At 46.7% G+C, this 24,712-nt stretch overlaps 1 protein-coding gene across 2 annotated transcripts in view; it reads left to right on the top strand.

Moving 5' to 3' along the window:
* ASB13 (ankyrin repeat and SOCS box containing 13) overlaps nt 1–24,712 on the top strand; it is a 72,453-nt gene that overhangs the window by 23,724 nt on the left and 24,017 nt on the right. Inside the window, exons 5-6 of one of the 2 annotated variants that reach the window (XM_063926777.1) lie at nt 1,776–1,967; nt 11,035–11,379. In XM_063926777.1, the coding sequence (XP_063782847.1) occupies nt 1,776–1,967; nt 11,035–11,162 (320 nt within the window). In that variant the 3' untranslated portion in view covers nt 11,163–11,379. Of the gene's footprint in view, nt 1–1,775; nt 1,968–11,034; nt 11,380–24,712 lie in introns of those variants that run through there. The other variant, XM_063926778.1, reaches the window with a different exon arrangement.

The raw sequence follows: 24,712 nt of genomic DNA, 5'->3' as shown, positions 1-24,712 counted from the left end.
GACAACTCCATCCGTCTATCAGAGGGTGCATGTGTTTCCTCCACTTCCTCTGATCTCAAGAATTCTAAAACGAATAAAAAGGGAAAAGGTTTAAGCAATACTCATTGCTCCGGACTGGCCAAGAAGGGCCTGGTACTCGGACCTTCTGGAGATGCTCCTCGAAGATCCGTGGCCTCTACCTCTTCGCGAGGATCTTCTGCAACAGGGCCCGTTCGTCTATCAGGACTTACCGCGGCTATGTTTGATGGCATGGAAGTTGAACGGCTATTCTAGCCAGGAGAGGGATCCCTAACAAGGTTATCCCGAGTATGATCCAAGCCAGGAAGGGGGTAACATCTAAGCATTACCATCGTATTTGGAAGAAATACGTCTCTTGGTGTGAGAGTAGAAATTATTCTGCGGTGGAATTTCATCTGGGACGTTTCCTGCTTTTTCTGCAGGCAGGCGTGGATGTGGGCCTGCGTCTGGGCTCCATAAAAGTCCAGATTTCGGCCTTGTCCATTTTCTTTCAGAAACAATTGGCTTCTCTCCCTGAGGTCCAGACGTTCTTGAAAGGTGTTCTGCACATCCAACCTCCCTTTGTGCCTCCCAAGGCACCTTGGGATCTCAGTTTGGTGCTGCAGTTCCTCCAATCGGACTGGTTTGAACCGTTACAGGAGGTGGACGTAAAATATCTTACGTGGAAGACCGTCACACTGTTGGCCTTGGCTTCAGCAAGACGTGTGTCGGAGCTGGGGGCTTTGTCTCACAAAAGTACCTATTTAATTTTCCATGAGGACAGAGCTGAACTCAGAACTCGTCAGCAATTTCTTCCTAAAGTGGTGTCCGCATTTCACATCAACCAACCTATTGTGGTTCCGGTTGCCGCCGACACCTCTGCTACTTCAAAGTCTTTGGATGTTGTGAGGGCTTTGATGGTGTATGTGAAAAGAACAGCTCGTCACAGAAAGACGCACTCGCTGTTTGTTCTTTATGATCCCAATAAGATTGGGTGTCCTGCTTCAAAGCAGACAATTGCACGCTGGATCAGACTTACTATCCAGCATGTTTATTCCACAGGAAGTTTGCGGTGTCCAAAATCTGTACAGGTCCACTCTACTAGGTCAGTGGGTTCTTCCTGGGCGGCTGCCCGGGGTGTCTCGGCTTTACAGCTCTGCCGAGCAGCTACTTGGTCAGGTTCGAACACATTTGCTAAATTCTGCAAGTTCGATACTTTGGCCTCTGAGGACCTTCAGTTTGGTCAATCAGTTCTGCAGGAACCTCAGCACTCTCCCACCTTGTTTGGGAGATTTGGTACATCCCCATGGTACTAAATTGTATCCTCTAGAACGTAAGAGAAAATAGGATTTTAATTACCTACCGGTAAATCCTTTTCTCATAGTCTGTAGAGGATACTGGGCGCACGCCCAGCGCTTCGTTCTTCCTGCACTGTTACTTGGTTAAGTAATATTGGTTCAGCTGTTGCTGTTCCTGTTTCAAGTTTGGTTAGCTTTGCTTTCCTCTTGTTGTGTGTGCTGGTTCGGAATCTCACCACTATACTTATCTATCCTTCTCTCAAAGTATTTCCGTCTCATCGGGCACAATTTCCTAGACTGAGTCTGGTAGGAGGGCATAGAGGGAGGAGCCAGCCTACCCTATCAAATTCTTAAAGTGCCCATGGCTCCTAGTGGACCCGTCTATACCCATGGTACTAAATGGACCCCAGTATCCTCTACGGACTACGAGAAAAGGATTTACTGGTAGGTAATTAAAGTTCTATTTTTACATCTTTTAAGGAGCTAATGTGAATGCAGCAAAGCTTCATGAAACAGCTCTGCACCATGCTGCCAAGGTGAAAAACAAGGACCTCATTGAGATGCTAGTGGAATTTGGAGGAAATGTGTACGCTAGGGACAACCGTGGAAAAAGACCCTCAGATTACAATTGGCAGAACAGTCCTACTGCTAAATGCTTTGAATACTATGAAAGTAAGTTATCTCCTGTACCTGCGAAAAAGTATTTTTTATGGAAACTATTAATATTGTCACTGTTATAGGAATATGTATTCTGTAAGCACATGGTAATATACTTAATTATAACATTTTAGTTCCTTTGTTGCTGTATGCGATGCAATAATTAAATTAAGAAAGAAAATGTTTGCATACTAAAGCTTTGTTCATGTATGACATTACATTGGAGGTCCTGCTTAGTAGTTCCTCTCTGTGTGGTCCTTCAGAACACGTAGGCAGAGTATAGTGTATGGAAATCTTTAATGCCTTATGATCCGTCTATTGCTTTTATTTGAAATCAAGTTATCGTCAAAGGACAAAAGGCAGTGTGAAATTTCATTTTGAAGCAAGATTAATTAAAATGAGTTATAGGGGAAGAGAAAATACATATAGAAACACTTCCTGTTTGCCGGAACGGCGTACATCTTTCTGTCTCCTTATAAAGACTTAACTTCTCCATTGTCTCAGAGGTGGTGTTATCAAGGGTGTAGCTAACATAAGTGTAGGTACTGCAGCTGCTATGGGGCTGAGACAGAGACAGTACCTTCCTTGTCACAGTTACATGTGTTATATACAAGGGCATAGCTACCATAGGTGCAGGGATTGCAGCTGCTATGTGGCTCAGAGCTGAGAGGGGCCTACAGTACCTTCCCTGTCAGAGTTACATGTGTTATATACAAGGGCGTAGCTACCATAGGTGCAGGGGAAAATGAAGCTGCTATGGGGCTCAGAACTGAGAGGGCCTACGGTACCTTCCCTGTCAGAGTTACATGTATTATACAGGTGAAACTCAGAAAATTAGAATATCGTGCATAAGTTAATTTATTTAAGTAATTCAACTTAAAAGGTGAAACTAATATATTATATAGACTTATTACATGCAAAGTGAGATATTTCAAGCCTTTATTTGTTATAATTTTGATGATTGTGGCTTACAGATTAAGAAAACCCCAAATCCAAAATCTCAGAAAATTAGAATATTACATAAAATCAATAAAAAAAGGGTTTTAAATACAGAAATGTCGGACCTCTGAAAAGTATAATCATGCATATGTACTCAGTACTTGGTTTGGGCCCCTTTCTGCATGAATTACTGCCTCAATGCAGCGTGGCATGGATTCTATCAGCCTGTGGCACTGCTGAGCTGCTATGGAAGACCAGGATGCTTCAATAGCGGCCTTCAGCTCTTCTGCATTGTTCGGTCTCATGCCTCTCATCTTTCTCTTGGCAATGCCCAGTAGATTCTCTGTGGGGTTCAGGTCAGGCGAGTTTGCAGGCCAATCCAGCACAGTAATCCCACGGTCATTGAACCAAGTTTTGGTACTTTTGGCAGTGTGGGCAGGTGCCAATACAGTGCATCTGGAAAGTATTCACAGCTCTTCACTTTTTCCACATTTTGTTATGTTACAGCCCTGTTCTAAAATGGAATAAATTCATTTCTCTGACGTCCTAGTGGATGCTGGGAACTCCGTAAGGACCATGGGGAATAGCGGCTCCGCAGGAGTCTGGGCACATCTAAAGAAAGCTTTAGGATCACCTGGTGTGCACTGGCTCCTCCCCCTATGACCCTCCTCCAGGCCTCAGTTAGATCTCTGTGCCCGAACGAGAAGGGTGCACACTAGGGGCTCTCCTGAGCTCTTTGTGAAAGTTTTAGTTTAGGTTTATTATTTTCAGTGAGACCTGCTGGCAACAGGTTCACTGCATCGAGGGACTAAGGGGAGAAGAAGCGAACTCACCTGCGTGCAGAGTGGATTGGGCTTCTTGGCTACTGGACATTAGCTCCAGAGGGACGATCACAGGTTCAGCCTGGATGGGTCCCGGAGCCGCGCCGCCGGCCCCCTTACAGAGCCAGAAGAGCGAAGAGGTCCGGAAAATCGGCGGCAGAAGACGATCCTGTCTTCAGATAAGGTAGCGCACAGCACCGCAGCTGTGCGCCATTGCTCTCAGCACACTTCACACTCCGGTCACTGAGGGTGCAGGGCGCTGGGGGGGCAGCGCCCTGAGACGCAATAAATCGATAAAAACCTTATATGGCTAAAATAAATGCATCACATATAACTCCTGGGCTATATGGATGCATTTAACCCCTGCCAAAACATACAGAAAAACGGATGATAAGGACGCCGAGAAAGGGGCGGAGCCTATCTCCTCAGCACACTGGCGCCATTTTCCCTCACAGCTCAGTTGGAGGGAAGCTCCCTGGCTCTCCCCTGCAGTCACTACACTACAGAAAGGGGTTAAAAAAGAGAGGGGGGCACAAATTAGGCGCAGTATAAACAATACAGCAGCTATAAAGGGAAAAACACTTATATAAGGTTATCCCTGTATATATATAGCGCTCTGGTGTGTGCTGGCAAACTCTCCCTCTGTCTCCCCAAAGGGCTAGTGGGGTCCTGTCCTCTATCAGAGCATTCCCTGTGTGTGTGCTGTGTGTCGGTACGTTTGTGTCGACATGTATGAGGAGAAAAATGATGTGGAGACGGAGTAGAGTGTCTGTAATAGTGTTGTCACCCCCTAGGGGGTCGACACCTGAGTGGATGTACTGTTGAAATTGCGTGACAGTGTCAGCTTTGTATAAAAGACAGTGGTTGACATGAGACAGCCGGCTACTCAGCTTGTGCAGGTCCAGACGTCTCATACAGGGGCTCTAAAGCGCCCGTTACCTCAGATACAGACGCCGACACGGATACTGACTCCTGTGTCGACGGTGAAGAGACAACCGTGATTTCCAATAGGGCCACACATTGCATGATTGAGGCAATGGAAAATGTTTACACTTTTCTGATAATATGAATACCACCAAAAAAAGGGGTATTATGTTTGGTAAAGAAAAACTTCCTGTAGTTTTCCTGAATCTGAGAAATAAAATGAGGTGTGTGATGATGCGTGGGTTTCCCCCCGATAACAATTGATAATTTCTAAAAAGTTATTGGCAGTATACCTTTTCCCACCAGAGGTTAGGGTGCGTTGGGAAACACCCCCTAGGGGGGATAAGGCGCTCACACGCTTGTAAGAACAAGGGATCTATCCTCTCCTGAGATGGCCGCCCTTAAGGATCCTGCTGATAGAAAGCAGGAGGGTATCCTAAAATGTATTTACACACATACTGGTGTTATACTGCGACCAGCAATCGCCTCAGCCTGGATGTACAGTGCTGGGTTGGCGTGGTCGGATTCCCTGACTGGAAATATTGATATCCTAGATAAGGACGGTATATTATTGCCTGTAGAGCAATTAAAAGATGCATTTCTATATATGCATGATGCACAGCTGAATATTTGCCGACTGGCATCAAGTATAAGTGCGTTGTCCAATTCTACCAGTAAAGTGGTCAGGTGATGCGGATTCCAAACGGCATTTGGAAGTATTGCCTTAAAAAAAGGGGATGTACCCCTGGTCGCCTCTCAAAATAAGACGCCGTATTATCAGGCGCAGTCCTGGTTGGCAAGCGGACAAAAGGGTTCCTCTTTTCTGCACGTGACAGAGGGAGAGGAAAATGGCTGCAGAGATCAGCCAGTTCCCAGGAACAGAAACCCTTTTCTGCCTCTGCCAAGCCCTCAGTATGACGCTAGGGCTTTACAAGTTCAGGCACGGTGGGGGCCCGTTCTCAATGAATTTCAGTGCGCAGTGGGCTCACTCGCAAGTAGACCCCTGGATCCTTCAGGTAATATTTTCAGGGGTAAAAATTGGAATTCGAGACGTATTCCCCTCGCCGTTTTCAAAAAGTCTGTTTTACCGACGTCTCCCGCTGACAGGGAGGCAGTTTTGGAAGCCATTCACAAGCTGTATTCCCAGCAGGTGATAATTAAGGTACCCCTCCTGCAACAGGGAACGGGGTATTATTCCACACTATTGTGGTACCGAAGCCAGACGGCTCGGTGAGACCGATTTAAAATCTAAAATCTAAAATCTTTGAACACTTACATACAGAGGTTCAAATTCAAACTTGAGTCACTCAGAGCAGTGATTGCAAACCTGGAAGAAGGGGACTACATGATGTCTCGGGACATCAAGGATACTTACCTTCATGTCAAAATTTACCCTTCTCACCAAGGGTATCTCAGGTTATGGTACAGAACTGTCACTATCAGTTCAGACGCTGCCGTAGGGATGGTCCGCGGCACCCCGGGTCTTTACTGAAGAAATGACCGAAATGATGATATTCCTTCGAAGGAAGGGAATTTTAGTTATCCTTTACTTGGACGATTCCCTGATAAGGGTAAGATCCAGGGAACAGTTGGAGATCGGTGTAGCACTATCTCAGGTAGTGTTGCGGCAGCACGATTGGATTCTCAATATTCCAAAATCGCAGCTGGTTCCGACGACTTGTCTTCTGTTCCTAGGGATGATCCTGGACACAGTCCAGAAAGAAGGTGTTTCTCCCGGAGGAGAAAGCCAGGGAGTTATCCGAGCTAGTCAGGAACCTCCTAAAACCGAACCAAGTCTCAGTGCATCAATGCACAAGGGTTCTGGGTAAAAATGGTGGCTTCCTACGAAGCAATCCCATTCGGCAGATTCCACGCAAGACTTTCCAGTGGAACCTACTGGACAAATGGTCCGGGTCGCATCTTCAGATGCATCAGCGGATAACCCTGTCACCAGGGACAAGGGTATCCCTCCTGTGGTGGTTGCAGAGTGCTCATCTTCTAGAGGGCCGCAGATTCGGCATTCAGGACGGGGTCCTGGTGACCACGGATGCCAACCTGCGAGGCTGGGGAGCAGTCACACAGGGAAGGAATATCCAGGGCTTATGGTCAAGCCTGGAGACATCACTTCACATAAATATCCTGAAGCAAAGGGCCATTTACAATGCTCTAAGCTTAGCAAGACCTCTGCTTCAAGGTCAGCCGGTGTTGATCCAGTCGGACAACATTACGGCAGTCACCCACGTAAACAGACAGGGTGCCACAAGAAGCAGGAGGGCAATGGCAGAAGCTGCAAGGATTCTTCGCTGGGCGAAAAACCATGTGATAGCACTGTCAGCAGTTTTCATTCCGGGAGTGGACAACTGGGAAGCAGATTTCCTCAGCACGACCTCCACCCGGGAGAGTAGGGACTTCACCCAGAAGTCTTCCACATGATTATAAACCGTTGGGAAAAACTCGACAGGTATTGCGCCAGGTCAAGGGACCCTCAGGCAATAGCTGTAGATGCTCTGGTAACACCGTGGGTGTACCAATCAGTGTATGGGTTCCCTCCTCTGCCTCTCATACCCAAGGTACTGAGATTGATAAGATGGAGAGGAGTAAGCACTATATTAGTGGCTCCGGATTGGCCAAGAAGGACTTGGTAACCGGAACTTCAAGAGATGCTCACGGAGGATCCGTGGCCTCTATCTCTAAGAAGGGACCTGCTTCAGCGGGGACCTTGTCTGTTCCAAGACTTGCCGCGGCTGCGTTGACGGCATGGCGGTTGAACGCCGGATCCTGAAGGAAAAAGGCATTCCGGATGAAGTCATCCCTATCCTGATCAAGGCCGGGAAGGATGTAACTGCAAAACATTATCACCGCATTTGGCGAAAATATGTTGCGTGGTGCGAGGCCAGTAAGGCTCGACGGAGGAAATTCAACTGGGTCGATTCCTACATTTCCTGCAAACAGGAGTATCTATGGGCCTGAAATTGGGGTCCATTAAGGTTCAAATTTCGGCTCTGTCGATTTTCTTCCAAAAAAGAACTAGCTTCAGTCCCTGAAGTTCAGACGTTTGTTAAAGGGGTACTGCATATACAGCCTCCTTTTGTGCCTTCAGTGGCACTTTGGGATCTCAAGGTGGTTTTTGGGTTCCAAAAGTCACATTGGTTTGACCCACTTAAATCTGTGGAGTTAAAATATCTCACAGAAAAAGTGGTCATGCTGTTGGCTCTGGCCTGGGCCAGGCGCGTGTCAGAATTGGTGGCTTTATCCTGTAAAAGCCCTTATCTGATTTTCCATTCGGACAGGGCGGAATTGAGGACTCGTCCTCAGTTTCTCCCTAAGGTGGTTTCAGCGTTCACCTGAACCAAACCTATTGTGGTGCCTGCGGCTACTAGGGATTTGGAGGACTCCAAGTTGCTAGACGTTGTCAGGACCCGGAAAATATATGTTTCCAGGACGGCTGGAGTCAGGAAATCTGACTCGCTGTTTATCCTGTATGCACCCAACTAGCTGGGTGCTCCTGCTTCTAAGCAGACTATTGCTCGTTGGATTTGTAGTACAATTCAGCTTGCACATTCTGTGGCAGGCCTGCCACAGCCAAAAAAATCTGTAAATGCCCACTCCACAAGGAAGGTGGGCTCATCTTGGGCAGCTGCCCGAGGGGTCTCGGCTTTACAACTTTGCCGAGCAGTTACTTGGTCAGGAGCAAATACGTTTGTAAAATTCTACAAATTTGATACCCTGGCTGAGGAGGACCGGGAGTTCTCTCATTGGGTGCTGCAGAGTCATCCGCACTCTCCCGCCCGTTTGGGAGCTTTGGTATAATCCCCATGGTCCTTACGGAGTTCCCAGCATCCACTAGGACGTCAGAGAAAATAAGAATTTACTTACCGATAATTCTATTTCTCGTAGTCCGTAGTGGATGCTGGGCGCCCATCCCAAGTGCGGATTGTCTGCAATACTGGTACATAATTATTGTTACCAAAAAAATTCGGGTTATTGCTGTAGTGAGCCATCTTTTCTAGAGGCTCCTCTATTATCATGCTGTTAACTGGGTTCAGATCACAAGTTGTACAGTGTGATTGGTGTGGCTGGTATGAGTCTTACCCGGGATTCAAAATCCTTCCTTATTGTGTACGCTCGTCCGGGCACAGTATCCTAACTGAGGCTTGGAGGAGGGTCATAGGGGGAGGAGCCAGTGCACACCAGGTGATCCTAAAGCTTTCTTCAGATGTGCCCAGACTCCTGCGGAGCCGCTATTCCCCATGGTCCTTACGGAGTTCCCAGCATCCACTACGGACTACGAGAAATAGAATTATCGGTAAGTAAATTCTTATTTTTTCCCCTCAAAATTCTGCACACAATACCCTATAATGACAATGTGAAAAAAGTTTTTTTGTGATTTTTGAAAATTTATTAAAAATAAAAAAAACTAAGAATTTTGAGGGAAAAAATGTATTTTATTCCATTTTGGAATAAGGATGTAACATAACAAAATGTGGAAAAAGTGAAGCGCTGTGAATACTTTCCAGATGCACTGTATATACTGGTAGCACCACTATGCGGCAAAATGTGAACTAGGGCACATCTGTGGTTTATAAAAATAAACTAAGGCACTACTATAGAGCATACCATTAACTAGGCCACTACTATGTTTCAGAAAATAACCTAGGGCACTACAATGGGGCATAAACTTAACTGCTGTGCAGATATGTCTCTTTCTTTAGAAGCACTGGGTCAGGGGCCCCTTCTACATGTTGCCATGGGGCCCACAAAGTTCTTGCTACGGCCCTATGTAACCTATATTGTGTTGCATTTTTCATGTTCCAAGTGCACCGATGTAGAAAAACACATTTCAACATTACAATAAAAAATATTTTTAACATTAAAACATGATACAAGTAACAAGACAGTCCAGATAGAAGGTTGAAGTTCCATGTGTTTCAAGCATGAGAAGTAAGCAGACAGAAGGTGCACTTTCTCATATTAAATTAAAAAAAAAAAAATTGGGGATCTGCAGTTTTTGCAGTGCCTAAATTAAATTTGAGGTCTGGAAAAATCCATACATTGCTTAACATATATATAGATGATCAATTTTAAATTTTGGCCAGTTTGAATATTTTGACACACAGGGCAATAGCCCTTTACACTGTCACTGCCAAGGGTTTTCTCATCCCTGTGCTGAGGTAATTTTTTCACATTTGTGCTCTTCACATTCTAACATCACACATGGGGGCAGATTTATTAAGCCTGGTGAAGTGATAAATTACACGGTGATAAAGTACCAGCCAATCGGCTCCTAACTTCCATGTCACAGGCTGGGTTTGAAAAATGACAGTTAGGAGGTGACTGGCTGGTGCTTTATCTCCTTCCACTTTATCACTTCACCAGGCTTAATAAATCTTCCCCAGAGTTCCTTCCCACTCATATATGAACAATTCTATTTTCTGTAGCAGAGAGTAATATCGTCTGATGATCAAAGGTGATCACCAAACAATGGGGCAGATGTATTAAGCCTGGAGAAGTGATAAAGAAGTGATAGGAGGAAGGTGATAATGCACCGGCCAATCAGCTCCTAACTGTCATTTTTCAAACCCGTAATGATTGGCTGGTGCCTTATCACCTTCCACTTACCACTGCTTTTTCACTTCTCCAGGCTTAATACATCTGCCCCAATATTACTAGAGGACCAAATAATTTGAAAAAGCGGACTCCTCTCTTTCAAATATGGATGAGTAAGCACATAGTGCCCATCCCCTATATATGGAAAATGTATGTTGTCCGTAGCTCAGAGTAACATTGTCCAGTGATCACCAGACAATAGCTAGTAGGGTGGCACTTCATTTGAAAGAGGGGAACCTCCTCTTTCAAATGTGGGTGCCCCTGATTTTATTGATGCCAGGTTGTGGGGAAATCGTCCCACATCTCTGGACTCCAACATTTTTCTGTAGTGCAGGAGTTAATACCTGTTATTCAAACTGATCGCCAGGCATACATTTCTTTGGGGGCAAATAGTTTGAGAGAGGAGACTCTCCTCTTTTAAACAAAGGTGTCCCCATCTTTGTATCTCTTACTGTGGGGAAGATAGCGAGGCTTAAAGTCACCCCCCCCCCCCCCCATACCCCTTTTGTAATTATTCTTTTTTGATCAGATGATGAGTCAAACTGTTTTATTTATGCTGATAGTAAAGGATTATTTCATTTATCTACCAGAAAAGCTGTGTGTGGACCCTGATTAAGCACCTACACATTTAAACAATATACCCCTCTACCTAGTTAATTACCCCAAGTCATCACAGTATGTCAATAGTCAAAGCAATGAGAGTTATTTCACTAGTGTGAGTGGGTGAAGCTTTGATGTGTGGAACATTGTATTATCTGAAGCTTGTCTTTTTAATTTGTCTTTACTTCCAGAGACTCCCAGGACATTATCTCAGCTCTGCAGGATCAAGCTCAGAAAGACACTTGGTCAAGGAGCAGTGGAAAAAGTTTACAAATTAAATATTCCGCAAAGACTTAAAAACTATCTTGCATATATCTAAACCCAAATTCACATCACCTTAAACTGTTATGGTACAAAAATTGAAAATGTCTATGCTTGAGGGGTATTCTGTCGACATTTGCATACAGGGGCTTATTCTGAGTTGGGGCAAAGCAAAAAGAAGTAACTTTGTATCTGGGCAGACTCTATTGCAATGCAAGGGGTGTAAATACATTTCTCTATCGTCCTAGTGGATGCTGGGGTTCCTGAAAGGACCATGGGGAATAGCGGCTCCACAGGAGACAGGGCACAAAAAGTAAAGCTTTATGATCAGGTGGTGTGTACTGGCTCCTCCCCCTATGACCCTCCTCCAAGCCTCAGTTAGGTTTTTGTGCCCGTCCGAGAAGGGTGCAATCTAGGTGGCTCTCCTAAAGAGCTGCTTAGAAAAGTTTAGCTTAGGTTTTTTATTTTACAGTGAGTCCTGCTGGCAACAGGATCACTGCAACGAGGGACTTAGGGGAGAAGAAGTGAACTCACCTGCGTGCAGGATGGATTGGCTTCTTTGGCTACTGGACATTAGCTCCAGAGGGACGATCACAGGTACAGCCTGGATGGTCACCGGAGCCTCGCCGCCGGCCCCCTTGCAGATGCTGAAAAGAGAAGAAGGTCCAGAATCGGCGGCAGAAGACTCCTCAGTCTTCTTAAGGTAGCGCACAGCACTGCAGCTGTGCGCCATTGCTCTCAGCACACTTCACACGGCAGTCACTGAGGGTGCAGGGCGCTGGGGGGGGGCGCCCTGGGAAGCAATGTAAACCTATTTCTTGGCATAAAATACCTCACATATAGCCTCCGGGGGCTATATGGAGATATTTAACCCCTGCCAGAATCCGTTAAAGAGCGGGAGACGAGCCCGCCGAAAAAGGGGCGGGGCCTATCTCCTCAGCACACAGCGCCATTTTCCTCACACAGCTCCGCTGGTCAGGAAGGCTCCCAGGCTCTCCCCTGCACTGCACTACAGAAACAGGGTAAAACAAGAGAGGGGGGGCAAAATTGTGGCAAAATTATATATATTAAAGCAGCTATATAGGGAGCACTTATTATAAGGCTATCCCTGTCATATATGGCGCTTTTGGTGTGTGCTGGCAAACTCTCCCTCTGTCTCCCCAAAGGGCTAGTGGGGTCCTGTCTTCTTTAAGAGCATTCCCTGTGTGTCTGCTGTGTGTCGGTACGTGTGTGTCGACATGTATGAGGACGATATTGGTGTGGAGGCGGAGCAATTGCCAAATATGGGGATGTCACCCCCTAGGGAGTCGACACCAGAATGGATGGCTTTATTTATGGAATTACGGGATAGTGTCAACACGCTAAAGCAGTCGTTTGACGACATGAGACGGCCGGACAATCAATCAGCACCTGTCCAGGCGCCTCAAACACCGTCAGGGGCTGTAAAACGCCCGTTACCTCAGTCGGTCGACACGGACCCAGACACAGGCACTGATTCCAGTGGCGACGGTGACGAATCAACCGTATTTTCCAGTAGGGCCACACGTTATATGATTTTGGCAATGAAGGAGGCGTTACATATTGCTGATACTACAGGTACCACAAAACAGGGTATTATGTGGGGTGTGAAAAAACTACCTATAGTTTTTCCTGAATCAGATGAATTAAATGAGGTGTGTGATGAAGCGTGGGTTGCCCCCGATAAAAAACTGCTAATTTCAAAGAAGTTATTGGCTTTATACCCTTTCCCGCCAGAGGTTAGGGCGCGCTGGGAAACACCTCCTAGGGTGGACAAGGCGCTCACACGCTTATCAAAACAAGTGGCGTTACCCTCTCCTGAGACGGCCGCACTTAAAGATCCAGCAGATAGGAGGATGGAAAATATCCAAAAAAGTATATACACATATACAGGTGTTATACTACGACCAGCTATAGCGACAGCCTGGATGTGCAGTGCTGGGGTAGCTTGGTCAGAGTCCCTGATTGAAAATATTGATACCCTGGATAGGGACAATGTTTTACTGTCTTTAGAGCAAATAAAGGATGCGTTTCTTTATATGCGTGATGCACAGAGGGATATTTGCACACTGGCATCACGGGTAAGTGCTATGTCCATTTCGGCCAGAAGAAGTTTATGGACGCGACAGTGGTCAGGTGATGCGGACTCAAAACGGCATATGGAAGTTTTGCCGTATAAAGGGGAGGAGTTATTTGGTGTTGGTCTATCGGATTTGGTGGCCACGGCTACAGCCGGGAAATCCACCTTTTTACCTCAAGTCACTCCCCAACAGAAAAAGACACCGACTTTTCAGCCGCAGCCCTTTCGTTCCTTTAAAAACAAGAGAGCAAAGGGATATTCATATCTGCCACGAGGCAGAGGAAAGGGGAAGAGACTGCAACAGGCAGCTCCTTCCCAGGAGCAGAAGCCCTCCCCCGCTTCTACAAAAGCCTCAGCATGACGCTGGGGCTTCTCAAGCGGACTCGGGGGCGGTGGGGGGTCGTCTCAAGAATTTCAGCGCGCAGTGGGCTCACTCGCAGGTGGATCCCTGGATCCTGCAGATAATATCTCAGGGTTACAGGTTGGAACTAGAGACGTCTTCACCTCGCCGTTTCCTGAAGTCTGCTTTACCAACGTCCCCCTCCGACAGGGTGACGGTCTTGGAAGCCATTCACAAGCTGTACTCTCAGCAGGTGATAGTCAAGGTACCCCTTTCACAACAAGGAAAGGGGTATTATTTCACTCTATTTGTGGTACCGAAGCCGGATGGCTCGGTAAGACCTATTCTAAATCTGAAATCCTTGAACCTGTACATAAAAAAGTTCAAGTTCAAGATGGAGTCACTCAGAGCGGTGATAGCGAACCTGGAAGAAGGGGACTTTATGGTATCCTTGGACATCAAGGATGCGTATCTCCACGTTCCAATTTACCCCTCACACCAGGGGTACCTCAGGTTCGTCGTACAGAACTGTCACTATCAGTTTCAGACGCTGCCGTTTGGATTGTCCACGGCACCTCGGGTCTTTACCAAGGTAATGGCCGAGATGATGATTCTTCTTCGAAGAAAAGGCGTATTAATTATCCCATACTTGGACGATCTCCTAATAAGGGCAAGGTCCAGAGAACAGCTAGAGATGGGACTAGCACTGTCTCAAGAAGTGCTAAAGCAGCACGGGTGGATTCTGAATATTCCAAAATCCCAGTTAATTCCGACAACACGTCTGCTGTTCTTAGGGATGATTCTGGACACGGTTCAGAAAAAGGTTTTTCTCCCGGAGGAAAAAGCCAAGGAGTTATCCGAACTTGTCAGGAACCTCCTAAAACCAGGAAAGGTGTCTGTACATCAATGCACAAGAGTCCTGGGAAAAATGGTGGCTTCTTACGAAGCAATTCCATTCGGCAGATTCCACGCAAGAGTTTTCCAGAGGGATCTGCTGGACAAATGGTCAGGGTCGCATCTTCAGATGCACCAGCGGATAACCCTGTCTCCAAGGACAAGGGTATCTCTTCTGTGGTGGTTGCAGAGTGCTCATCTATTGGAGGGCCGCAGATTCGGCATACAGGATTGGATCCTGGTGACCACGGACGCCAGCCTGAGAGGCTGGGGAGCAGTCACACAAGGAAGAAACTTCCAGGGCGTGTGGTCGAGCCTGGAAACGTCTCTTCACATAAACATTCTGGAACTAAGAGCAATCTACAATGCTCTAAGCCAGGCAGAACCTCTGCTTCAAGGAAAACCGGTGTTGATCCAGTCGGACAACATCACGGCAGTCGCCCATGTAAACAGACAGGGCGGCACAAGAAGCAGGAGTGCAATGGCAGAAGCTGCAAGGATTCTTCGCTGGGCGGAGAATCATGTGATAGCACTGTCAGCAGTGTTCATCCCGGGAGTGGACAACTGGGAAGCAGACTTCCTCAGCAGACACGACCTTCACCCGGGAGAGTGGGGACTTCATCCAGAAGTTTTCCACATGCTTGTAACCCGTTGGGAAAGACCAATGGTGGACATGATGGCGTCTCGCCTCAACAAAAAACTGGACAGGTATTGCGCCAGGTCAAGAGATCCGCAGGCAATAGCTGTGGACGCGCTGGTAACGCCTTGGGTGTACCAGTCGGTGTATGTGTTTCCTCCTCTGCCTCTCATACCAAAAGTATTGAGAATTATACGGCAAAGAGGAGTAAGAACGATACTAGTGGCTCCGGATTGGCCAAGAAGGACTTGGTACCCGGAACTTCAAGAGATGATCACGGAGGATCCGTGGCCTCTACCTCTGAGAAGGGACCTGCTTCAGCAGGGTCCCTGTCTGTTTCAAGACTTACCGCGGCTGCGTTTGACGGCATGGCGGTTGAACGCCGGATCCTAAAGGGAAAAGGCATTCCGGAAGAAGTCATTCCTACCTTGATTAAAGCAAGGAAGGAAGTAACCGCGCAACATTATCACCGCATTTGGCGAAAATATGTTGCGTGGTGCGAGGATCGGAGTGCTCCGACGGAGGAATTTCAACTGGGTCGATTCCTACATTTCCTGCAATCAGGATTGTCTATGGGTCTCAAATTGGGATCTATTAAGGTTCAAATTTCGGCCCTGTCGATTTTCTTCCAGAAGAAATATCTCACATGGAAAGTGACCATGCTACTAGCCCTGGCTTCGGCCAGGAGAGTGTCAGAACTGGCAGCTTTATCTTACAAAAGCCCATATCTGATTTTCCATTCGGACAGGGCAGAACTGCGGACTCGTCCGCATTTTCTCCCTAAGGTGGTGTCAGCATTTCATCTGAACCAGCCTATTGTAGTGCCTGCGGCTACAAGCGACTTGGAGGACTCCAAGTTGTTGGACGTTGTCAGAGCTTTAAAAATATACATTTCAAGGACAGCTGGAGTCAGGAAATCTGACTCACTGTTTATACTATATGCTCCCAACAAGTTGGGCGCTCCTGCGTCTAAGCAGACTATTGCGCGCTGGATTTGTAGTACGATTCAGCTTGCACATTCTGTGGCAGGCCTGCCACAGCCAAAATCGGTAAATGCCCACTCCACAAGGAAGGTGGGTTCTTCTTGGGCGGCTGCCCGAGGGGTCTCGGCATTACAACTCTGCCGAGCGGCTACGTGGTCGGGGGAGAACACGTTTGTAAAATTCTACAAATTTGATACCCTGGCTAAGGAGGACCTGGAGTTCTCTCATTCGGTGCTGCAGAGTCATCCGCACTCTCCCGCCCGTTTGGGAGCTTTGGTATAATCCCCATGGTCCTTTCAGGAACCCCAGCATCCACTAGGACGATAGAGAAAATAAGAATTTACTTACCGATAATTCTATTTCTCGGAGTCCGTAGTGGATGCTGGGCGCCCATCCCAAGTGCGGATTATCTGCAATAATTGTACATAGTTATTGTTACCTAAATCGGGTTATTGTTGTAGGGAGCCATCTTTCAGAGGCTCCTCTGTTATCATACTGTTAACTGGGTTTAGATCACAGGTTGTACGGTGTGATTGGTGTGGCTGGTATGAGTCTTACCCGGGATTCATAAATCCTTCCTTATTGTGTACGCTCGTCCGGGCACAGTATCCTAACTGAGGCTTGGAGGAGGGTCATAGGGGGAGGAGCCAGTACACACCACCTGATCATAAAGCTTTACTTTTTGTGCCCTGTCTCCTGCGGAGCCGCTATTCCCCATGGTCCTTTCAGGAACCCCAGCATCCACTACGGACTCCGAGAAATAGAATTATCGGTAAGTAAATTCTTATTTTATTTATTTTTATTTATTTTACATTCAGTGTAAATACTGGCTGCTTTTGGGTATAGCCCACAAATGCTGAGTAGCTTTAGTGTTATGCTGCACTTTAGAGTTCAGCTAGGATACACACCTCCAAGTCTAAATCTTTCTGAGCATATTAAATCTGCGCCACCTGCTCTGCAACAAGGTTTTGCCAAGGTGCAAAAAGTTACTTGCTGTTCTTTGCATAATGAATGAAAAGAAGGTTCTAAGTTGGATATATTCATTATTCAATCCATTCTTCAACTGCTATGAAGACTACAGTTTACAATCCATGATGAAAGCATCCATGGTTGTCATACTGTTTGCAAATATTGATCTTCAGTTTATTTTTAATTTATATAATTTTATTTTTGTAAAATATTTAAATTATTGGGAGCTATTATTGTATGTGCTACGTATAGGGACTAAATGACTTGATGAGCACAGCTAATTAGCCTCTTGCAATATAGATGAGACAAGGAACTACAGAAAACCCAAACTTCATGGCAATCTCTAGTTACATATAAGGGGGTACACACAGAGAGATCCGTGCTTAAATTCTAAGCAATCTGACTAGATTGCTTAGAAATTAAGCACGGACCTCTCCGTGTGTAGGGTGCCAGCGATAGCAATGCATGGCTCCGTGCATCGCTAACTCCGGCTCTAGATTTGGCATGCATGCATGCCAAATCAAGTGAGATCGCTCATTTCACGCTGTATGCTAGATGTGTGCTGAGCGGTCTGTGCTAGATCACTCAGCACACATCTCCCCCGTGTGTACAGTGCTTTAGACACACAGAGTTTTCCCTACAAAGTTGGCAGAGTTCTCTTCCCTTCATGAGCTGCACAAGCAGAGTTGTAATAAGTGAGCATGAATTCATTATGAGGATGCTGAAGGATCTGTGACATTCTGTTTAGTGCTGAGAGTCATTTAAACTGCACCTATCATATTATTAAGTTATCAGTCAGTAAATACTATGTCAATGAGGAGTTCCTTACTTTAATTCTTATAAAAAAAGAATTAGTGAAATTAAATGTTGGTATATACTACAGAAAGATTATACCACCTTTAAATAATGATATCCGTTTGAGATAGAAAGCCAGTAGAGACTGTAAGTGGCACATCCAGGTAACTTCTTCATCGGTTCTGTACACCTCAGTATACCTGTTCTACTGATCTAATGTTGTGTAAGTTGCAAGCTGATTCTTGCCCGCTCTTCTCATCTATGGTAAAGGGGCTATGGGTCTTGCGGGGACTTTTTTTGCTGATTTTTACTTTTTATAACTAGTTCCAGAAACAGAAGCCAGTGAACTAATTTCAGAAATGAAGAAACTAAGTAGCTGTATATTTATGAGTGTAGAAGCTACTATACATTGTGTGTTAACTTTAAGTGATTACCTGCACTTTTTGTCTTGAGACAAAAAGCACTGTGTATACGGGGTTGACCCCTTGTAGCTAATGACGACATATATCCAAAATTCCGAAATACAGCTTTAATTTAAGCTCGACTGACAAATTCAAACATTTGCTTTCTGATGGGTCAAAGTATACAAACATTATCTAATGCACAAAACGGTTAAATATTGTATAAAATTACCTTCAGGCTATGTGTAAAAGGTGTACAGTATATGAAACAGAAATTAATTTCATGTAGGTACACAAATTTTGTTTCATGCTTAAAATTATTTCAAAAAATGTATAAATTAATTATGAACATTAATTATGTGTTTAGACTTGAGTCCCATCCCCCATATTGCTCATTAATGGTATGCCAGTATTCCAAAATGCAGAAAATCCAATATCCAAAATACCTCTAGTCCCAAGCATTCCAGATATGGGAGACTTAACCTGTATATATATATTTTTCACAAAACAGTATAGATTGAATTGGGGTATCAAAGAAAAGCATATGGTAGTATTTAATGTCTCTAGGAAGGGGGTTCAGAGAGCTCAAGTTGCCGTGTGGTCCCAGTAATGTATGAGGTAATTTTAATAGGCATCACACTCACACCACATGCAATTTCAGCAATATTGCCAATTATACCACTTTTATACCGTATGAGGCGGGTCGCACCGGGGAGCCTGACACGGGAGCTCCCAGTGTGCGACCCACCTCAATACCCCCTTTCACACCGCAGACTGCAACGAGGCAATATGCCGGGTTGGTGACGTGGGTGGTGCTGGGAGATCACATGATCTCCAAGCGCCGCCTGCCACACACTGTGAACGGGAAACGGGTCGCACTGACCCGGCTCCCGTTCACATCGCACGGCGAGCCGGGTTGAACAAGCATTCAAGCCCGCTCGCTAGCAGGGTTGAAATACCGGGTCACTCAACCCGGTATATTGCCCCGGTACCTTTCACACCGCACAGGAACACGGGTTATGCACGCTCATGTGCCAATAAACCGTGTTCAAAGCTGCTGGTGTGAAAGGGGTATTAGTTACCTTTTTTCCCAGGGGTTTAATATGCAGTTTTGCAAACTGCTGCTTGATACATTGCTTCATTTGTTTGGTTCCAAGGTCTTAAAACCGACACTGAGGTTATAAACTATATGGTATGATGTGTGGATTTGCCTTTGATACTTTACACAGTACTCAGGCAGCATGAAAAATAGGACATAAACCCAATCCTTAGTAAATCTTGGCCGGGTCCCCATTTGTGGAGGCCCAATTTTGTAAATAAGTGTTTTCTGATTTTTATTTTGTTTCCAATTCAGCTTTTTCTTGTTAGTTAGTGGGCAGTTTATACTTCTAATTGTATAAATCACAGATAAAGCAGTTAAAATCGCAATATTATGTTTGCGGTCTATCTGCTTTTAATTTTCATATGCAATATGTTCAAAATCCTTGTCATGTTTATTGCCTACCTATTTTTTATATATATATATATATATATATATATATATATATATATAATATGTAGTGTGGGCCGCACAGCACTATAGCAAACTTCAAAAGGGTGCTCGGTCAAAGACTTTTCAATATAGATATCACCACACCATGAGGCTCCAGCTGGGGCTATGTTGTAGATGAGACCAGCACTCCGGATATAGTCAAACACTTCTATGCCATTTATTGTGCAAAATCAGCAATTAATACCATCACAAGCGGGTTTATCCGTGCAAATTCAGCAATTTGTAAACATGTTTCAGATAATTTCAAGTATCTCACACATCTCCTGTGTATGCTGGGGATATGTATCCTACCCAGCCGAGTCTCCCAACAGCTGTTTCGGCTATCGCCGTCGTCAGGGGAGCTGTTCAACAGCACAATAAATGGCATAGAAGTGTTTGACTATATCCGGAGTGCTGGTCTCATCTACAACATAGCCCCAGCTGGAGCCTCATGGTGTGGTGATATCTATATATATATATATATATATATATATATATCTAAAATATATTTCTCTGACGTCCTAGTGGATGCTGGGGACTCCGTAAGGACCATGGGGAATAGACGGCTCCGCAGGAGACTGGGCACATCTAAAGAAAGATTTAGGTCTATCTGGTGTGCACTGGCTCCTCCCCCTATGACCCTCCTCCAAGCCTCAGTTAGATTTCTGTGCCCGGCCGAGCTGGATGCACACTAGGGGCTCTCCTGAGCTCCTAGAAAGAAAGTATAGTTTAGGTTTTTTATTTTACAGTGAGACCTGCTGGCAACAGGCTCACTGCAGCGAGGGACTAAGGGGAGAAGAAGCGAACCTACCTAAGTGGTGGTAGCTTGGGCTTCTTAGGCTACTGGACACCATTAGCTCTGGACACCATTAGCTCCAGAAGGATCGCACACAGGACCCGACCTCGTCGTCCGTTCCCGGAGCCGCGCCGCCGTCCCCTTACAGAGCCAGAAGCAAGAAGGTCCGGAAAATCGGCGGCTGAAGACTTCTGTCTTCTCCAAGGTAGCGCACAGCACTGCAGCTGTGCGCCATTGCTCCTCATGCACACCACACACTTCGGTCACTGATGTGTGCAGGGCGCTGGGGGGGGGGGGGTGTGCCCTGAGCAGCAATATTAACACCTTGGCTGGCAAAACTGACACCATATATAGCCCCAGAGGCTATATAGGTGTAAATTACCCCTGCCAGAATAACGCAAAAAGCGGGAGAAAGCCCGCCGAAAAAGGGGCGGAGCCATCTCCCTCAGCACACTGGCGCCATTTTCCCTCACAGCTCCGCTGGAAGGATCGCTCCCTGGCTCTCCCCTGCAGTCCTGCACTACAGAAAGGGTAAAAAAGAGAGGGGGGGGGCACAAATTTAGGCGCAGTATAATATATATATGCAGCTATAAGGGAAAACACTCTTTATAGGTGATATCCCTGTGGTATATAGCGCTCTGGTGTGTGCTGGCATACTCTCCCTCTGTCTCCCCAAAGTGCTTTGTGGGGTCCTGTCCTCTGTCAGAGCATTCCCTGTGTGTGTGCTGTGTGTCGGTACCGCTGTGTCGACATGTATGATGAGGAAATATGATGTGGAGGCAGAGCAAATGCCTGTAAATGTGTTGTCACCCCCTGAGGGGTCGACACCTGCGTGGATGGATTTATGGAAGGAATTACGTGACAGTGTCAGCTCCTTTCATAAAAGGTTTGACGACATAGGACAGCCGGCTACTCAGCTTGTGACTGTTCCAGCGTCTCAAATATCATCAGGGGCTTTAAAACGCCCGCTACCTCAGATGGCAGACACAGATGTCGACACGGATACCGACTCCAGTGTCGACGACGATGAGACTAGTGTACCCTCCAATAGGTCCACCCGTTACATGATTGAGGCAATGAAAAATGTATTACACATTTCTGATAGTACCCCAGGTACCACAAAAAAGGCTATTGTGTGCGGTGAGAAAAAACTACCAGTAGTTTTTCCTGCATCTGAGGAATTAAATGAGGTCTGTGAGGAAGCCTGGACTTCCCCCGATAAGAAATTGATAATTTCTAAACGGTTATTGGCAGCGTACCCTTTCCCGCCAGAGGATAGGTCACGTTGGGAAACGTCCCCTAGGGTAGATAAAGCGCTTACACGTTTATCAAAACAGGTGACACTACCGTCTCCGGATACGGCCGCCCTAAAGGATCCTGCTGATAGAAAGCAGGAGGCTACCCTAAAAGCTATATATACACACGGGCATTATATTGCGGCCAGCGATTGCATCAGCATGGATGTGCAGTGCTGCTGCTGCGTGGTCAGATTCCCTGTCGGATAATATTGATACCCTGGATAGGGACACTATTTTGCTGACAGTAGAGCATATAAAGGACGCTGTCTTATACATGCGTGATGCACAGAGGGATATTTGCCGGCTGGCATAAAAAATAAGCGCAATGTCCATTGCCGCCAGAAGGGGGTTATGGACTCGGCAGTGGTCAGGTGATGCCGATTCAAAAAGGCACATGGAAGTTTTGCCTTATAAGGGGGTGGAACTGTTTGGGGATGGTCTGTCAGACCTCGTTTCCACAGCTACGGCTGGGAAATCGACATTTTTGCCACAGGCTACCCCACAGCAAAAGAAGGCACCGTATTATCAAGTACAGTCCTTTCGGCCCCATAAACACAAGAGGGCTCGAGGCGCATCCTTTCTGCCGAGAGGCAAAGGTAGAGGGAAAAAGCTGCAGCATACAGCCAGTTCCCAAGAGCAAAAGTCCTCCCCCGCGTCCGGTAAGTCCACAGCATGACGCTGGGGCTTCACAGGCGGATCCGGGTACGGTGGGGGCCCGTCTCAGAAATTTCAGCACACAGTGGGCTCTCTCACAGGTGGATCCCTGGGCCCTTCAAGTAGTAACTCAGTGGTACAGGCTGGAATTCGAGACGTCCCCCCCCCCCGCCATTTTCTAAAATCTGCCTTACCAGCAACTCCCTCTGCCAGGGAGGCAGTGTTGGTGGCTATCCAAAAACTGTATTCACAGCAAGTGATTGTCAAGGTACCCCTCCTTCAGCAAGGGAAGGGTTACTATTCCACAATGTTTGTGGTACCGAAACCGGACGGTTCGGTGAGACCCATCTTAAATTTAAAATCCTTGAACACTTATATCAAAAGGTTCAAGTTCAAGATGGAATCACTCAGGGCGGTTATTGCGAGCCTGGACGAGGGGGATTACATGGTCTCCCTGGACATCAAGGATGCGTACCTGCATGTCCCCATTTACCCTCCTCACCAGGAGTACCTCAGATTTGTGGTACAGGACTGTCACTATCAGTTCCAGACGCTGCCGTTTGGGTTATCCACGGCACCGAGGGTCTTTACCAAGGTAATGGCCGAAATTATGATACTCCTTCGCAAGAAGGGAGTTTTAATTATCCCGTACTTGGACGATCTCCTGATAAAGGCGAGGTCCAAGGAACAGTTGGTAGTGGGGGTAGCACTTTCTCGGGAAGTGCTACAACAGCATGGCTGGATTCTCAATATTCCAAAGTCACAGCTGGTCCCGACGACACGTCTTCTGTTCCTGGGAATGATTCTGGACACAGACCAGAAAAAAGTGTTTCTTCCAGTGGAAAAAGCCGAGGAGTTGTCATCTCTAGTCAGAGACCTCCTAAAACCGGGACAGGTGTCGGTACATCAATGCACACGAGTCCTGGGAAAAATGGTAGCTTCGTACGAAGCAATTCCATTCGGAAGGTTCCACGCAAGGACTTTCCAGTGGGACCTGTTGGACAAATAGTCCGGGTCCCATCTCCAGATGCAACAGCGGATAACCCTGTCGGCAAGGACCAGGGTGTCGCTGCTGTGGTGGCTGCAGAGGGCTCATCTACTAGAGGGCCGCAGATTCGGAATACAGGACTGGGTCCTGGTGACCACGGATGCCAGCCTTCGGGGCTGGGGCGCAGTCACACAGGGAAGAAATTTCCAAGGACTGTGGTCAAATCAGGAGATTTCGCTTCACATAAATATTCTAGAGCTAAGGGCCATTTACAATGCCCTAAGCCAAGCAAGGCCCCTGCTTCAGAACCAGCCGGTACTGATCCAATCAGACAACATCACGGCGGTCGCCCATGTAAACAGACAGGGCGGCACAAGAAGCAGGAGGGCAATGGCAGAAGCCACAAGGATTCTCCGATGGGCGGAAAATCATGTGTTAGCACTGACAGCAGTGTTCATTCCGGGAGTGGACAACTGGGAAGCAGACTTCCTCAGCAGGCACGACCTCCACCCGGGAGAATGGGGACTTCATCCAGAAGTCTTCCAAATGCTGGTAAACCGGTGGGAAAGACCACAGGTGGACATGATGGCGTCTCGTCTCAACAAAAAGCTAAAAAGATATTGCGCCAGGTCAAGGGACCCTCAGGCAATCGCTGTGGACGCTCTAGTAACACCGTGGGTGTACCAGTCGGTTTATGTGTTTCCTCCTCTGCCTCTCATTCCCAAGGTACTGAGAATAATACGAAGGCGAGGAGTGAAAACTATACTCGTGGTTCCGGATTGGCCAAGAAGAGCTTGGTACCCGGAACTTCAAGAGATGCTTTCAGAGGACCCTTGGCCTCTGCCGCTCAGACAGGACCTGCTGCAGCAGGGGCCCTGTCTGTTCCAAGACTTACCGCGGCTACGTTTGACGGCATGGCGGTTGAACACCGGATCCTGAAGGAAAAGGGCATTCCGGAGGAAGTCATCCCTACCCTGATCAAAGCCAGGACGGATGTCACCGCAAAACATTATCACCGCATTTGGCGGAAATATGTTGCTTGGTGTGAGGCCAGGAAGGCCCCAACGGAGGAATTTCAACTGGGTCGATTCCTGCATTTCCTGCAAGCAGGGGTGACGTTGGGCCTCAAATTGGGGTCCATTAAGGTCCAGATTTCGGCCCTGTCGATTTTCTTCCAGAAAGAACTGGCTTCACTGCCTGAAGTTCAGACTTTTGTCAAAGGAG

Source organism: Pseudophryne corroboree, chromosome 6 (genome assembly GCF_028390025.1).
Source record: "Pseudophryne corroboree isolate aPseCor3 chromosome 6, aPseCor3.hap2, whole genome shotgun sequence".
In the NCBI taxonomy this organism is placed as follows: Eukaryota; Metazoa; Chordata; class Amphibia; order Anura; family Myobatrachidae; genus Pseudophryne; species Pseudophryne corroboree.
The sequence above is the reverse complement of the archived record's forward strand: the minus strand, read 5'-3'. Positions and strand labels throughout refer to the sequence as shown.